Consider the following 16,735-nt stretch of genomic DNA (forward strand, 5'->3'; position numbering starts at 1 on the left):
GACCAATGATCTAATGAACGAGCATGGATCTGATAGTCTAGGCCGCACAGCGCCCCCTGTTGCCTTCTATAAATAATAAATATACCATTCAAAGGTTCGACTTTTCTTTTGGCTAGATAGTTAAATCGGTAGATGCAATTACCTGGTTCATATATAGTACATCGACACAAACCTTCGAAACAAAAGTTCCTGTTATTTTATCTTAGAGCTATTACATTCACTTACTGCTATTGAACATAATTAACTTTAAGGGATAGTTCATCCAAAAATGTAAAAAGCTGCGAGTTTTTGTGTACGCGCTTCCAAAGTTGACGGCACCCATAGACTTCCATAGTATTTTTATTCCTACTTTGGAAGTCAATGGGTGATGTCAACTGTGTGGTAACCATCATTCTTTAAAATATCTTCTTTTGCGTTTAACATACGAAAGAAACTCACACAGGTTTGGAACAACATAAGGGTGGGTGAGTAAATGATGACAGAAATTTCCTTTTTTGGGTGAACTTTCCCTTTAAATGTCTTGTTCATAACAAAGGCATGGCATAGTGTAAATTTTTACAATGATGACAATCTTAAAGAAATTCTATTCAAAGTTATGTTTTATTTCATTAGTTGTAAAATAGTCCCATATGATGGTTCATACTACAAAAACAAGATTGTGTCGATTCCAAACCTCCAACCTCCTCTCCCACATAAACCTTTACAATCTGGAAACAGAACTAAGTCACAATAACCAACATTTCAAAAGATCTACTGAGCCAACCTCAACTAAACCCCAAATAATAGGGCTGATCCAGAAATGCTCTAGAGCTGCTTCATTGCCTCTTGAAATAACTGCACTGACGAGATTGTAAGATAATACTTGGAAAGCTTCTCAATCTAGTCCGAGCCTAGTTTTGATCTGAATATTCAGTCAAACAGACACTCTATTGCTTTGTAGAAGTAAAGAGAACGTGATAATGTGTTGGCCCTTGGCAAGTGGAAGTTATAACCCACTTCAGTGGGTAGAAGTAGCTTTAGTGTATTTTGGATCAGACCTTCAACCAAACCCCTAATAAATCGGACTTTTTAATATTAATTTGAATACATCTTAGAATTTTGTTTGGAAAATGTCCCTGATTATCAACAAAAGATAATTAAACACACCAAAACGTGATTAAATTTAAAGGACATATCCAAGAATTAACAAAGTTTGAACAAAAAATTCCCTAACGTTTAAAGAGTCGTCTTCAGATACACATACGAAGCATGAAATGTTAGGGATGGCAGTTAGAAAAAACACATGATCTTCCCTTTTGTGAGACACAATAGCTTCACAAGACTGCTTAGGAATTCTGTACATCGAATTCCAATTCTAAAACCACGGCAAGTCATGAAATTCTTCATGGATGTGATTTCAATCCTAATTGTACAAAACTACTTCTCATATAAGGGAGATTTTGTTTTTATCTTCGGAACCCTGAGAAATACCTGCAAATCGAATTAGTTTATTTCTCCAAACCACTTAATCTAATCTAGTGTAATGCGGTTTCAAATGAACCTTTGGGCCAAACAAAGCATTTCAAACAGTCATGTGTATTTCAATTCAGTACATGTGGAAAAACGCAACTCTACAAAAGAATTGCGATGTTTTTTTAATTACATTTTGAAAAAGGCATTGCGTTCCAGTTGAAATGTAAATTGAGTGCTTCAAAAGAGTAAAATGGATTCATTATGAAAGTACAAATTTGTTGCACTCGCTTGGAGTCCAAATCTAAATTACATTTCTCCATTACAGGGGAAGGCAAAAATGTTTAAACAAGGCTTTAACACGGACTCTTGATTAAACATTTGTTAAAGAAGAGGTTAAAACAGTAGGGCAAGAATGAAATGTTGAAGTTTTTGCTCTTCGGGGGTTTCATGAGAGAGTGAAGTTGTGTCGCCTCTATTTGGCTGCAACTTCATTCTCAGCTGGTTGGCCTGTAGCAGTTTCTGCCGTTTTAGAGGCCTGTAACAGAGAACAGAGCAGACAGAGAAGGGCATGAAGACAATTGAATAATGATATATTCAGTTATGTAAACTAACCAAAATGCTTTAACAAAAAGGTTACAGTGAACCCATAAAATTCAAGTCACTTTATACCGACATAGCTGTCGTTCCTTTGTGCGGGCTGATGCTATTTTCACATAATTGAAATGAATGGGGACAGTCAGCTCCGTAATGACAAAAGCATCAGAAGGCTAAAGGCTGGTTCACACCAATGACAATAAGTGTAACGATAAACTATAACATTATATTTGACATTAACACATGCCAAATGCAGGTTGAGTTCAGCAGTCCTTGAATTTCGACATGGGATTGCGCATCATTTTACTCATTCCCGCAGATTTTACGCTTACACCCAAAGTGTGCGCACCTAAAAACCTCTCAGTACTAAATTTAGTTTGTTTTTGCTGCTTATTGCGCTTAAAGGTACAATATGTAGGATTTTTAAAGTAAAATATCCAAAAACCACTAGGCCAATGTTATATATTTTGTTTAGTTGAATACTTACAATATCCCAAATGTTTCAAACAATTTGTAAATCGTGAGAAAATTGCCATTTTAACCAAGGAAACGGGGCGTGTGAGCAGGGGTGAGGAGTCGCCAGTCAATGACGTCATATCCGCGTTACCCTCGGTTTCCGCCAGGTTTGACCTCGCACTGCCATAGTATCCATTGCGACAGACGTTGACAACTGGCCGGTTATGCCTAGCAGGACAACGCTCACGCTGTTGTTGTTTTGTTCAAACATTTTGAATCATGGCAAGCAGACTTTGAGACAAAAAGGGGACTAAAACGAAGATCAACATCTTTCGAGATGCCGAGAGCTCCACGTCTGCGACTAACTTCGACTCGACATAGATGCGAGTGTTGCATGTACTTTTAGACAGGTGAGCAAATGTACATAACACTATCAATGTTTAGTTCAACATGATGAAATGTTAGAATATAATCTTTATGTTATTCTAATGTTGATCTAGCTTAACGTACTTAGTCTCATACAGCCAACACACAACCTAACTAACAACATTCAACACACTCAAATGCAGTTTAGTGTGATAGTGTAACTGTTAGAGCAAGTGAAACAGTGCTGCATCACCTCAAGTTTGATTCGTCTAATAAACTGTCCTGTGTGAGTATTAATTCAGCACTTGCGTGTAGTTCGGTAGAATGAAATGTCGTTATTCTTTTATATCCGCGGGACTCGTGTGTGGCGCTGCTGGTATACGTCTAGCAATCGCGCCCTGCTTCACACCACAGTCATGTTAAAAACATTAATGTATTCACTCATCCATAAAAGATCCATCAGCTTGACGACAAGATCCATAATACAGCTTAATGTGGAAAATACGTCATCAGTATACGCCTTTGTTATTGTAAGAGGTTAGCGACCCCTGGTGGCGAAAAATCCTTGCATATTGTACCTTTAAACACAAAATAATGTCAAAATTCCAGTCTTGGCGAGTAATCACGTAAACACAGTCAGTTATGTTTTAAGTGAACATAAATAGTAGAGAAAGAAAATGCATGTTTAACAGTATAATGGATCAGTTCGTGAGGTCTTAAAGTCAGTCCCTCCAGCGATCGCTGAATACAACGCAAAATCCACAAATGTCGATTTTTTTTGCAATCCTGCCTAATTTGTCATTTCACCGCAAAATAAATTTCAAAAAATTATTTTAATCACAAAAATAGTTAATAATATTATCTACATATATATTTATTTAAAGCTGTAATGCATTATTTTCACGAGGATACAGACGTTGTGCATCCACAGTATGTGGTCTGTGTGAAACATAGCGAAGGATTTTTGACTTGCCGTCTCGCATAAGTGCCAAGGACCGGGACCTTGAACTTGACGCACAATGTTTTTTTTTTCAAACAAACAGGGCTTTGCAACCGCGTTCATCATTACGTTGTGCGTCAAGTTCAAATGTAACTCTTTCGGTGTAAATCGATGCGTACGGCCGTCTGCCGGGTATTTTAGTCAATAGTTTTAAATATGGATATTTTTCTTGCACAAACGCATCGCTTCACTTCAGAAGACCTTTATTAACCCCTGCAGAGCCGTGTCGAGCACTTTAATCATGAATACATGCGGTTTAATGGACTTCCAAAGTCAAACACCCATTCACTCTCATTATCAAGCTTGGAAGAGCCAGGGCATTTTTTTTAAATACAACTCCGATTGTATGTGTCTGACAAAAAAAATGTCATGTACACCTAGGATGGCTTCAGGGTGAGTCAATCATGGGCTAATTTTCATTTTTGGGTGAACTATCCCTTTAGTTACTTGAGAACCTTTTACTTATATTAGGCAGTTTCTAATTAATTAGGTTTACTGGTAAGATTTTGGTCATATTTCCCACCCTAAGTGATCATGTTATTAAAGCTAGATAGTAGGCTACCACTGGACTAGCCTTTTTAAGTAAGATACCAAAATAAACCAGATTTAAGCATTTTGTTTGTTCTATTGTCATTTATGACTACTGTGCATCTAATATAACACATAATATGTTAAACGTTGTATCCTAACTATAAAAAAACATTGCAAAATTTTCACAAATTTCTGGAAATTGCCAGCACAAAATCAGTAATTTTGATCAACAAAAAAAAAAAAGATTATCGGGAAATCCTGGAGGGACTGTAAAGTAACAACATCCTAATATACTTACTGCCAAATATGAGATATTACAAATATATATATGGCAGTTTTTCCCCATAGTATCAATGTCAAAATTGTGGCCAGTGAAAATGCTGAGAGGCTAATAACTTTGGAAAACCACTAGCCACAGTGGCTGGTGAGTAAAAAAGTTAATATCAAGCCCTGACTATAATGCTATATAAAGTTTTAATAATCAGTCTACTGCTAGGATAATAGGGAAGTCCACATCACAGCTAAAACGACGGAGAGAAACAGAATATCGTTGGAATCACTTTCAGAATTAATTAATTAATTAATAATTAAATTTTTTTTCAGCTGATGAATAATAAACACCTTGACAGCCAGTCAGAATCCATCATGGTTTAAAGTGGCAGACAACAGAACTGCAGTGCAAGCTTAGAATAAACAATGTTATTGTGAAAGATATACAGCTATTGTTATAGTTATATAGTTGGTGTGAGCATGCCTTAATGTTTCTCAACTGGTGGGTCACAGTCAAAGTTTTTCTGATGCAAGACTTTTATTTTGAAAGACATCTATGAAAGCTGTTGACACTTCAATTAGAGAAAAACGTGCCTGATTTTTATCTGCGGTCTGACTAGATGTTATATGTCAGTGTCATTATTCTTTCGTTATTTTCGTAACTTGTTACGAAATAAGTCTCTCACCTCAGAAGAGTGAAAACTTTCCTGTCCTGTCAGCCGTTATACTGTGCTTGTAGCACGCACACTCTTCAATTGCACGCGCAAATGCCACGGCATGCGCTGTATATCACTTCACTATAAATAAAGCGCAAAAGAAATTACGAGCATGCAACGTCGTAGTTATGTTGTCAATTAGCAAGTCATGAAATGATCAAAAAGTACTAATAAATTATAAATTGTACTTCGTTTGTTAGGACCGCTTCGCATGCAGGCACTGTATGATGTTCATTCTATTCATCAGGAGCAGTTTCCATACGTTTCATTAAAAGTTCATGTTAGTATTGTGCATTTATTTACCATGGTAACTTGTTTCCGTAACCCAAAAATGTCAATTTATTTTCACATGGTTATTTTGTATATTTTTAAATGACTGTGGTGGCTCGTACCAACTTACTAACTTTACCATATTAACAAAAATAGTTTGGGAATGCTATTTAATAGCCTTACCATACACTGATTATTCATCAGTATCAGTCATGTTCTTACAATTTATGTGTATGTTAAGTACAGTGGGATGTAGTTGTGTCTCAACCATTTTTGTGAAATAAATTGGCTTGATTTTTAAAAAAGCAGATCTTATACATTTAAAAAATAAATATTTTTTTAGGTCAAAGTTAGGTAAAAAGGAACCTTGGGTCACAGCTTAATGACCATAGGAAAATGTGGGTCCCATGGCCAAGCCAGTTGAGAACCACTGCCTTAATCCATACAACTTGCAGGCCTCGTGGGGAAAACTATGAAATAAGTTATTTGCTGAAAATTCCAATGCATGTTATACCCAGTTTTTTGCAGAAGTACAAATGCTCTGTAGATCTTGAACAGACGTGGAGATTGTCGATTTATAAACATCTTTTAAATGTTTATTTTGTTCCTCAAAGCTTCCATACCGCTGTTGTTTGGCTTCTGAAGATTTGTAATATAGCACACAAGACATCTGGACTACCTGTATGGAGCTTTAATGGTGCATTTTTGACTCTTGAAAGCATCTGTCCCCATTCATTTTTCAATGTATTAAAAAAAGGATTTAGGCCAAGAAAAATTCATGTTTGGAAACACAAGGCCTCACCTTCTTTTTCTTCTTCTTCTGTGCTTTGCGACTTGCAGAACTCTGGATCAGAGACTGGAAATGACGGAAGAAACCAAAACATCAAGTTAGGAGAAACCTATTTAATGTCAATTTTAAACCGAATATATTGGTCTAACATACCTTCAGTTCAGGATCTTGAACATCCTGTTCAGACTTGTAGAGTTCTGGCTCAAATGGTCCACTGGTGATTCTCAAGGGCCCATTGGCCATCAGCAGCACTGTGAACTTAAACTGAGCCACGAATTCACCTAAATAGAGATACAGGTGGAGAGAGGGATTTACCATTTGAGCAGGTAAAGAAAAGGGATAAAGCAAGGAAAAAATGGTGCAATGATAATGAGACTGACCTTCTTTTTCATTCAGTACAGTAAAAGGCTGCAGAAGCTCATGTTTAGCACACTCTACCACTCCCAAACGAGCTTTCCCTTCATCCTCAAATGCCCTGTCGGACACAAAGAAGACTTTACAACCAAATTGCCATGAATTCTTAACCATCCATCCATCGATCGATCCACTAAGTTTTAAAGTCATTCTTCTAGCATTCTCATGTGCCAATGCAATTACAAATATAGAGGACATTATCAAAAACTCCAGAACATCGTTCCCCAAAGTTCTCACAGCATCCACATCCTTCTAATCAAACTGTACATCACCTGCTTCATTCATTTAGGAACAGACTATCTAATGCAGGTGCACCTCTTTGCTAGCAACATGATTTAGCCAAGTTAGGAACCTAAGGACTGAAGAATAGTTTTGCCCACCTAAGAGTGAAGGGCATAGCGTCAAAGCGTCTCTCCACCTCACTGAAGAACATTCTGGAGGTCTTCATCTTCAGCCCATACTGCTTACTGGGGTCCCGTTTGTAGATGGTTGTCCTCTGACCTCCATCTCTTGCCTATGGGAAAGATCATTCAGACTAAATGTCCATTTGTCTTCATTGTTTGAGATCTATGGGATTACGATCAAGATTTACAATGGCAGGTGTCGTTCGTAGAGTGTGGGCATCACTTACCTTCCCCTCTCCTGTGCTGATCAGTACATCCACGGCATAAACTTCATGAACCTCGAACTCTGCCTTCTCATGGTCCTTCCTGTAATGAGAAAAACATGTGCTTGCCCATGCAAATCTTGTTGCAAAAAGTTCTGAGTGGCATTTAATTTGTTGCTATGTGGTTGCTTGCTTGCATTCTTAAGTCAAAAGAGCCTAGCCTGAATCTGTGTCCACACGATTTCATCCACCAGGCAAAAATCTTACAGATAAACAGCAATTTTTAATAATACTAAAATACTTATCCCACCTTTACAAGCTGATACAGCAAGTATCACCTGCTTATTTGAGAAAATAAAGGAACAATATTCTGTTTTGATTTATACCGTTGTTGATCTGTTGGGTTCTGGATAATGGTCTTCTCTCCATCAATAACATGTTGCTTTAGTTGATGGGACAGCATACCTATCCATGAGCAAAAGAGGAAAACTGTGAATAATGGCACATGCTTCAATGAACAATGGGCAGATCACAGTCAAGATATTCAGATTGGCTTCTGCGGGTACTTTGAATTGCTTGGCTTTCATGTTTTGTGTGATTAAATGTGATTAACGTGTGAGTTCAGCAAAAAAGGAACATATTTGAACTTCCATTTATCATATTTGATGTGCTCTATTGCGTGTTGATCAATGTTTATATGTGAATAAAAGCCTAAATTAAATCTGTTCATCATATAAAGCAATCGTGTGTTCAGTAGACTTGGATTAACCTCTCAATTCATATGGATTACTTTTATGATCTCTTTAAGAAACTTTTTGAAGCATTTTGGATGTGTGGAATCCAGAACCCAACCAAGGGGGAAAAAAAATCCCAGGTTTCATTAACTACACGATATCCGGCTGATTTTGGCACGATCCATTTGTCGTGGTGATTCGTAAAACGACAATGGCCATCGAGACACAAGAATTTATCCTCTTATCTCGTATAGTGTCATAGCGGATGACATCCAACGCCACGTCTGCAATGCTTTACAGAGTCCCAACGGAAAGACTAGTATGCGAGATCCGTCACATCTGTGGCACTGACAATAGAGTGGTGCAGGTATGACGTCACTTTGTAGGCCAACCAGCAGTTAGCATTACACTGGTTCCCTCGACAAAAACCCGATAGGATTTTCCCATATGCTTTTGGATTATCGCTAAATTAAAATTTAATCCACAAAAGTTTATGATACTTACACATTTTGTCCATCAAGATAAATATCACAGATGAACACAACTTTTATGAATTTTGAAGCCTAAATGCAGTCGCCAGAAGTAAAAAGCTAAAGGTAGGCTATTAACGAACTACACCACGGTTCCACGACTTCAACGTCACCATCACTAAGCTTCCGACAACTCTTCCAGTTTTTATCTAAAAACATTTTCCCAGAAAGTTTAAGTTAGAATAGTTTATAAGAGCTCAGTTATAAGCATAACGAGACTGTAAAAGTGGACTGAGTTTACCAGTTCGGCGTGATGATTTTTAATCTCTCCGACAGCCTCTGTAGTCTCATTTAGCCACTTGTTAGCAACCTCCTTTTTCACGACACATAACAGTTTTTTACAAATACAAAACAAGTATTTTATGTTGTAGAGTAAAACGTGAAAGTGTCTTGAGCTTGTGTTCACCACAGACTTTTTTCAGCCATTTAACCAAAACCCCATTAAAAAAAAACCCATTGAGTTCAGGACAATGGAGCCGGAAGTGCTAAAATGCTAACGCGTTTCCACGCTTTGGCCAACAAAGTGATGTCATGCCTGCACCACTCTTCAGGAGCACAGAAGCTCTTCCGTACACAGCTTTCAAACATGGTGAAACTTAAGGGAGACGATGGTATTGGTACTCTTAGGTGGAGTTATTCAATAGGGGAAAGGTTCATAGAGCTATGGCAAACATCACTATGATGTTTCCTTAAAGGACTACCATTACACAGTGAAAAAAGATAAATGCTGGCAAACGATAGCGGAGGCACTTCAGCAACTGGAATTAGTCTGTTTTAGTCTCAATTAGTCTGGAACTGGTCTGTTTAATTGTGGTTGGTCTGTCCCAAATGAAATAATAGATATAACTCACCCTCAATTGGATTGCACTTGAATGACTGGGCAATCTTGTTCCAGGCCTCAGTTACTTGATTGTTCTTCAAAAAGTAAATGGGGCAGATGGAGAAGATACAAGACTTAGCATGAGAAACAAACCATCACTATATCTGAATAAAAGACATACTGCCGATTCTCTACGATCTTGTGTTGAGGGGCTGGCTAATGGCTAACAGCTAATGGTCTCAGATGTTAAAGAGATCCAAACTTATCTATTTTCCACTTTAATTGTGTGAAGTATGTACTAACCTGGTTGCCTGGTTTGACGAGACGTAGAGCTGCTTCTGCACATAGGTGTGCTGCTTTGAGGACATCAGCTTTCCTTCCCGTCACAGGTGCTTCCTAAAAAAAAAATCAAAAGAATTAGGGGATAAAAAAAACAGTCAACCGAAAAGTCACTTGTTTTGTGTCTGGGTTTATGTTGCAATTATCATGACACTTATTACATGGACGTGACATTTTTATTGAATTATTCTATTAAGCAGTAGAGGAAACGGAACACTACGAGTGAAATAAACTAGTATATCTATGTAGGAATGAGGAAACTGGCTGCCTGGGAAGGGACATTTTCTAAACTTTCTGACCATTAAGGGACTGACCAAGCAGAAATATTCCAGAGAGGCTTGTCATGCTTTATAATTGCACTTTAAGAAGTCCATGAAGCTTTATACAATTAAAAATGTAGGAACAGAGAGGGGGGGGTATATATGCGTGCACACACACCTTGGTAGCTCCAATAACAAAGCTATGTGCCACGTTGGAGATGAAGCCATCAACATGTACTCCTAAATCACTGTTGAGAGAATAAGAGATCTTTATGAGGGAACATAGAAAAATAGACATACAGCTGCAGGAAAGCCATTAAACTCCAATGTGTTTTCATTTATATTTAAATATAATGAACATCTATAACACTACACTGTGTTTTATTATCTTGGCATTAAACTTCAGAAAACTAGTTACCGGCGCTGTGTTAAAACTAGTTAAGGGACTGATGGCAAATTTGACATCTTTCTCTCTTCTGAACACTTTAATAAATCTCTCGCTATTTTTTTCCTCCTTTGGAAAGCCGTAGAAACGCTATTGTGGATTTGTTTTTCTATCACTAATTGAGCAAATGTGAATGCAAAAAATATATTTTATGTAATTTCCATTCACCACTATAGATGTTTACCCAACTATGACGACTTCCATCATAGTTGAGAACCCTGGGTGTCTGAGAACCCTGGAAATGTGAAAATGTCCATTGCTGTAAACCTTTGAGCATTTCCAAATGAATACAATAAAAAAAGGCCATTTTTAAAATGACACTGCCTGTTATGGCCACTTCAATGCTTATTTTTATTTTTAGAATTTCACCCGAAATTTTGATACATATTAATTTATTTGTATTGTTTTTGTATTATTTACCTGTGTATTTTATCTATATTTCTATTGAATTGTAATATTGCCACCCCCTTTTGTGACATATTTAACTAGTGACAGGATATGGCACTGAACCAGTTTTCAACAGCAATGTAAATACGGTGTATGCCGTACAAAGGAAATAAGAAAACAAGCTGTTTATTTCAAAGATGAATTACAGGACTGCTTGTTGATACTAGGCCGTCAAAGCTTAAAGGGATAGTTCAACCAAAAATGAAAATTGTCATCACCTAAGCCAGGCGCACACTGTACAATATATACAGTAATAGTCCTTGTCGGACTACTAACATGATCCTCGCTGTAAGCCATGTCACACTGTAAGATCTCAGCTGTCATTAATGTCAGACTGTACGACAGTCAAGACGAGTTCAAATCAGACGCACGCAAGAAAACTCGTCTGGAGTTTTACATCAATCAATGACACGTTCTGTGACCGTGAGCTGCATCACATGCGTCGTTGAAAGAAATCTCTAACGTTAATTTTGGTCATGGCTTGTCTTGAAAAACAAAGATATTTGATGGTCATCGTAGAAGTCACACAGCAGGACTGTGAGGCAAATCTTCTGACTCTGCCAGAGTTTTGTCGGAGGTAAAATGTGATCACCATGGTCATTAATTGGCTGTCGGTGAACATGCCAATCTAACGATCAAAGTCTTCAGATTATAGCCTAGGATCAGAGGAATCTTTTAGGATTTGCAAAATCTTACAGTGTACACCCAGCATAACTCACCCTCAAGTTGTTCCAAACCTGTATGAGGTTTTTTCCTTCTGTTTAACACAAAAGAAGATATTTTAAAGAATGATGGTAATCAAACAGTTGATGGTAGCCATTGACTTCCAGAGTAGGAAAAATATTATGAACGTCAATGGCTAATGTCAAGTGTCTGGTTAACAACATTCTTTAAAATATCTTCTTTTGTGTTCAACAGAAGAAGAAAAAAACTCATCAGAATAAATGACAACATTTTCATTTTTGGGTGAACTATCCTTTTAATGGTCCAATGCTTCTACAAGGTCTATAAAAGAGATTTCATAACAATTGTGTTGCAGAATCTACATAAAACACTTTATTAAAAATGATTAAGTGTGACATTAACGTGCAGAGTGAAACACAGATAACAAGGGAACAAGCAGGAAGACACAATCGGAAGGGGCAGAGACAACACTGGGATGTCACTGAGGGATAGAGTGGAGAACACTGCAGACAAGATGGGCAGAGGAAGGAAAAGACATGAGGAGGTTAGACAGACGCAGACGAACTGGAGAGGGGGTTTGCCTACATTTTCACCAAATCCCCATCTTTCAGCGTGTAGTCTGGGTCGCTCTTCAGGGGAGAGAAGTGGCAGACACAGTTATTGACTGACACACTGGTGGGGAACGCAATGCCTGCAAGAAAGGACAACCACCAATCCTCAACAAAAAAAAAAGTTCTGCATAATTTGTGAGGAGAGAAATATTGCAAAATAGACCAGCAGATTTCTCTGAAGGAGACGAAACCTGAACCGATCTATTTTGAATGGGCTCAATAGGACGTCTCTTAATTTAAAGCCCACTCACTCTCTTACTAAACCACAAGCGATTAGCGACATCTACCTTTCTTCATGTCCTTCTCCTTCTTAAAGATCTTCCCAGTCTCTGTCATGATGAAAGCATCTCCTTTCTCACACAGGCTGAGAACTGATACTCCTGGTTTGGCTGCCTCGATGACCACCCTCAACGCCTCTAAAGAGAGAACAACATAAAAATAGAGACTAAAGGTGTGGTACACAAATTTCGGCGAAATTTCAAGGGCAAAATTTTTTTTTTAATCTATTGACAATAGTGTACCAATTTATGAAGTATGGCTCACAAAAAAGTTACTTTGCGAATCCATGCAACCAACTTGAACCTGCTGTGAAATTTGTGCGGGGAAATCTTTCGCTCTCACTGGAAATTCCCAATAGTGTGGATTCATGCTAAAATAGCTGGATTCCGTCCGAAAAAATTTCACAATGCTAAGACTACATTTGGATTTACTTGGTTAAAAACCTTTTCAAATGTATCTTGAGTAAAACGTTCCTCAAAGGGGTAGAAGTATTACAGTCCAGCAATATATGTTTAATGGACATTGGATTCTGACAAGATGAACACTTTGGTGAATTTTCTCCTGATAGTAAAAATTTCGTATTAACTTTTAAAAGGGAGAAGAAACATTTCTCATATATTTTGTTGTTGATGCCAAAGGCTGTTCATCAAATCATACTGTACAGTATTTTGGTGTAAGTCTGCTGCAGCATCGTTTTTAAAATCATAAATACAACATAAACAAACAAAAAAATAAGCGAGCGCCGGGCGGTCACACTACAGTTTTGTTCCATTGACTTCTATTCATATGCATGCAGCAGACAGGAAACAGAAGCTCATGCAAAGCTTGGTGAATATATCATATCACGTGAAGACGTGTGACCAAAAAAGATGAATACATCACGGCGTTATTTCTTAGCTGAATAAAAGGGGGGGGAAGAAAAAAAATCGTGTTGGTAACCAGACGGTGGCTATTGACTTCTATAGTGGAAAAAAAAAAATACAATGGAAGTCAATTTGGTACCGTCCACTGTATGGTAACAACATTCTTGGGTTCAACTTGAAGGTGAATAAATGATGACAGAATTTAAATTGAGTAAACTATTCCTTTAATACTTTTTAACATCAGGTTTAAGGATATTGTTTATTTAACAAAAACAAACAAAAAGATCTGTTCTTGTACTGTGTTGGGACTCTACTTGATGTCCCAAATAAAATTTGTGATATCTTGAAAACAATGTCCTGAAAAAAAAAAAAAAAAACATAGAACCACTTATAAAGGACCATCACACTTTTCATTCTATTGACTTCCATTCATACACATGCAAATGCACGAGACAGGAAACGCAACATCATGTGAAACTCACTGTTTAACTGTTCAAGTTTGTTGAACTCTGACATGTGAATTCATATAACATGACGATGTGTGACCAACAGAAGAGCGTTAATATTACAGATAATACAACCGTTGCTGTGTCCATAGAAATTGTGTGTGCTCGTAGTCTGGGTGGCTGAGGCTTAAAGGGATAGTTCACCCAAAAATGAAAATTCTGTCATTAATTACGTCGTTCCAAACCCTTAAGACTTTTGGTTCATCTTTGGAACACAAATGAAGATCTTTTTGATTTCATCAGAGAGATTTCTGTCCCTCCATAGACAGCTACGCAACTACCATTGTGACGCTTCAAAACTTTCATAGAGATTGTAAAACTAATCTATATGAATTGAACTAATCCATGAGACTCAATCACTTTATATGATGAACAGATTTAATTTAGCCTTTTTTTCACATATAGATATTGTCAAACCTAAACAGAAGCTCAACCGAACCTGCTTGATGCCCTAGAACAAACCTCATTGGTTCTTGCTGAAGCTCAAACGGGCAGCGTAACAAGAATGAAGTGAACATGCTTGCGCTTCCATGTACCACAACTGATCTGTGCATTGATGAATGTTTATGTGAATAAAAGCCTAAATTCAATCTGTTCATCATATAAAGTGATCGAGTCACTTCAGAAAATTTGGACTAAACCGCAAGATTCATTTGGCTTAGTTTTTCGATCTTTTTATGAACTTTTTGAAGTGTCAAAGTGGTAGTTGCATAGCTAAGTACAAAAGGGTCTCAGATCTCATTAAGATCTTTATTTGTTTTTCCGAAACAGAACGAAAATCTTACCGGTTTGGAACAACATGAGTAATTAATGCCAGAATATATTACTGGGTGAACTATCCCTTTAACACACCGAAGATATGCAGATAACAGGTGCTTGAGCTTATATGATGGAATGAACTTCAACACATTTTAATTTCTTCTCAGCAAAGACGACAAATGTGGCAAAACTCAAAATCACGGAGTCATCAATGGAGCTCAAAGGGTAACAGTTAGTGCACTACCATTCAAGTTCACAGTGCAAAAAAATACAATGAATACAATAGTCATTGACACCAACTGCTCTGTAGTGATAATCAATGTCAAAAGCCCCGTCATCATCCCCTCAACATCTTCATGATGTTCCCTGCCTGTGTAAGCAATGCTGACAGATAAGTTAGGATGGGAAAGCTCTCAAGGCATTGATCTGCAATAGTGAGGCAATAGTGGACATATGCATGAAGAAAGCTCACAAATATGCCATGCGTTTGAGGACTAACCCCTAACAGCTGGCATTGTGAGAGCCACAAGTGTTCACTGACATGCACTGAGGGCTAATGCTAGCTCCAGAGCTAGCATTAGCTCCAAAAAGAGTCCCTCCACACTGTAGCCCTGCAAAAAGTGCACAAGCTTTATAGACGTGCACTGGAGGAATAGCCATGCATTTAAAAATGTCTTAAGCGGCTGCATATTGCATAAGGTCAGAGCGCTGGGATCTGATGTCCTACGCTGCTCATCTCGTCCTAACACATGGCATGCACGAGAGAGCAGCGTGGAGGCCCGTGTCACCGACTCAACACCTCCATCACTGATAACGTCAAACTCACGGTTGGCGATGTCACCGCCCATCTTGTATTTGGTCACGACCAAGTCCTCGGCGATGGTCTGCTCTTGCTGTTCGTCGTCGGACATAGTTGCACAGGCTCTCAAAACGTCTCTCTGTCAATAATACGTCGTTGAGCGGACAGCAGAAATCAGTCACACTACCACAGCGGCTCGCCGTCTGTCAGGCTCCGCCCACGGCCTCCACGCACAGCGTAGCCACGCCTACTACGCAGCCACACACAACTGAGGTGTATATACGATGGCGCCAAAAGCCAACCGAGGCTTTTGGATATTTTCCAAAAAGGTCACAATAGTAAAATACATATATATTATTTTCTTACATTTTCTATCTATCTATCTATGCACAATAAGACTTCACAGTTTCAAAGCTTCAACGTTTTTTAAAACCTTTACACTTTAGGTGGTTAATGAGTATCTATGGCCTACTGCATGTAATTTAGAGAGTTTTAAGGCACTCCTCTTTTCCGGTTGATTTAAGGATTGAAAATGCCACAAAACCTTAACAAATCTACATTTATGTAAATAAAAATGACTTATATAATCAAATACAAAGAGGTGTAAAGTCCAGGTTCAGAAAGTAAAAGTCCTCAGTATTTTTGTTCCAATCACCTGGATTTGCTAATTCAGACAGGAGATAGAACTAATTAGTGAAATCAGCTGACTGAGTTCATGGGTGGAATGGCAGGACTTTTACTTTCTGACCCCTGGACTTTCCACCTTTGCAAAATACATTATAGGCTATAATATATATAAATATAACAATAACTTTAATTTGTCAACATAAGAGTACTTTTCTTTTCAATTGAAATCTATTATATAAAATGTAATCATAAAAAGGCTTGTATCTGCAAGAATATGCATTTTTTTCTGTTGTAAATTACTTAATCATAGGCTAAAGTATAATACAGTCAGTGGCATCTGTGAATATTAGACCAGTTCATGGGAACCATAAAGATCAGATGAATTACTCACGGGTTCTCCACCTATACCATTTGAAACACATAAACACACACAGCATAAATCTGTCTGGCTGTTCAGGAATTGTCTTTATAGTTCTTACTTATAGCTGCTACCTATAAACTAATATTTATGTGTTGAGAAACGACCACAACAAAACACAGAAAGCAGAAAAAATGTGAGAGTATGA

The 16,735-nt window shown here is 37.8% G+C and overlaps 1 protein-coding gene across 1 annotated transcript; it reads right to left on the minus strand.

Moving 5' to 3' along the window:
* Positions 1-581: 581 nt before the first annotated feature.
* pa2g4a (proliferation-associated 2G4, a) lies at positions 582-15,791 on the minus strand. The gene is made up of 13 exons (XM_077199662.1): positions 15,570-15,791; positions 12,624-12,752; positions 12,311-12,416; positions 10,328-10,397; positions 9,854-9,946; positions 9,582-9,645; positions 7,853-7,931; positions 7,491-7,569; positions 7,240-7,373; positions 6,826-6,920; positions 6,599-6,726; positions 6,458-6,511; positions 582-1,987 (listed from the first exon to the last, which is right to left on the minus strand). The coding sequence occupies exons 1-13, from the start codon at positions 15,652-15,654 to the stop codon at positions 1,925-1,927; spliced, it is 1,179 nt and encodes a 392-aa protein (XP_077055777.1). The 5' UTR covers positions 15,655-15,791; the 3' UTR covers positions 582-1,924.
* Positions 15,792-16,735: the final 944 nt, after the last annotated feature.

The sequence above is a fragment of the Siphateles boraxobius genome, unplaced genomic scaffold, assembly GCF_051911475.1.
Source record: "Siphateles boraxobius isolate OS27281-9 unplaced genomic scaffold, OSU_SipBor_1 41, whole genome shotgun sequence".
NCBI classification, from domain to species: Eukaryota; Metazoa; Chordata; class Actinopteri; order Cypriniformes; family Leuciscidae; genus Siphateles; species Siphateles boraxobius.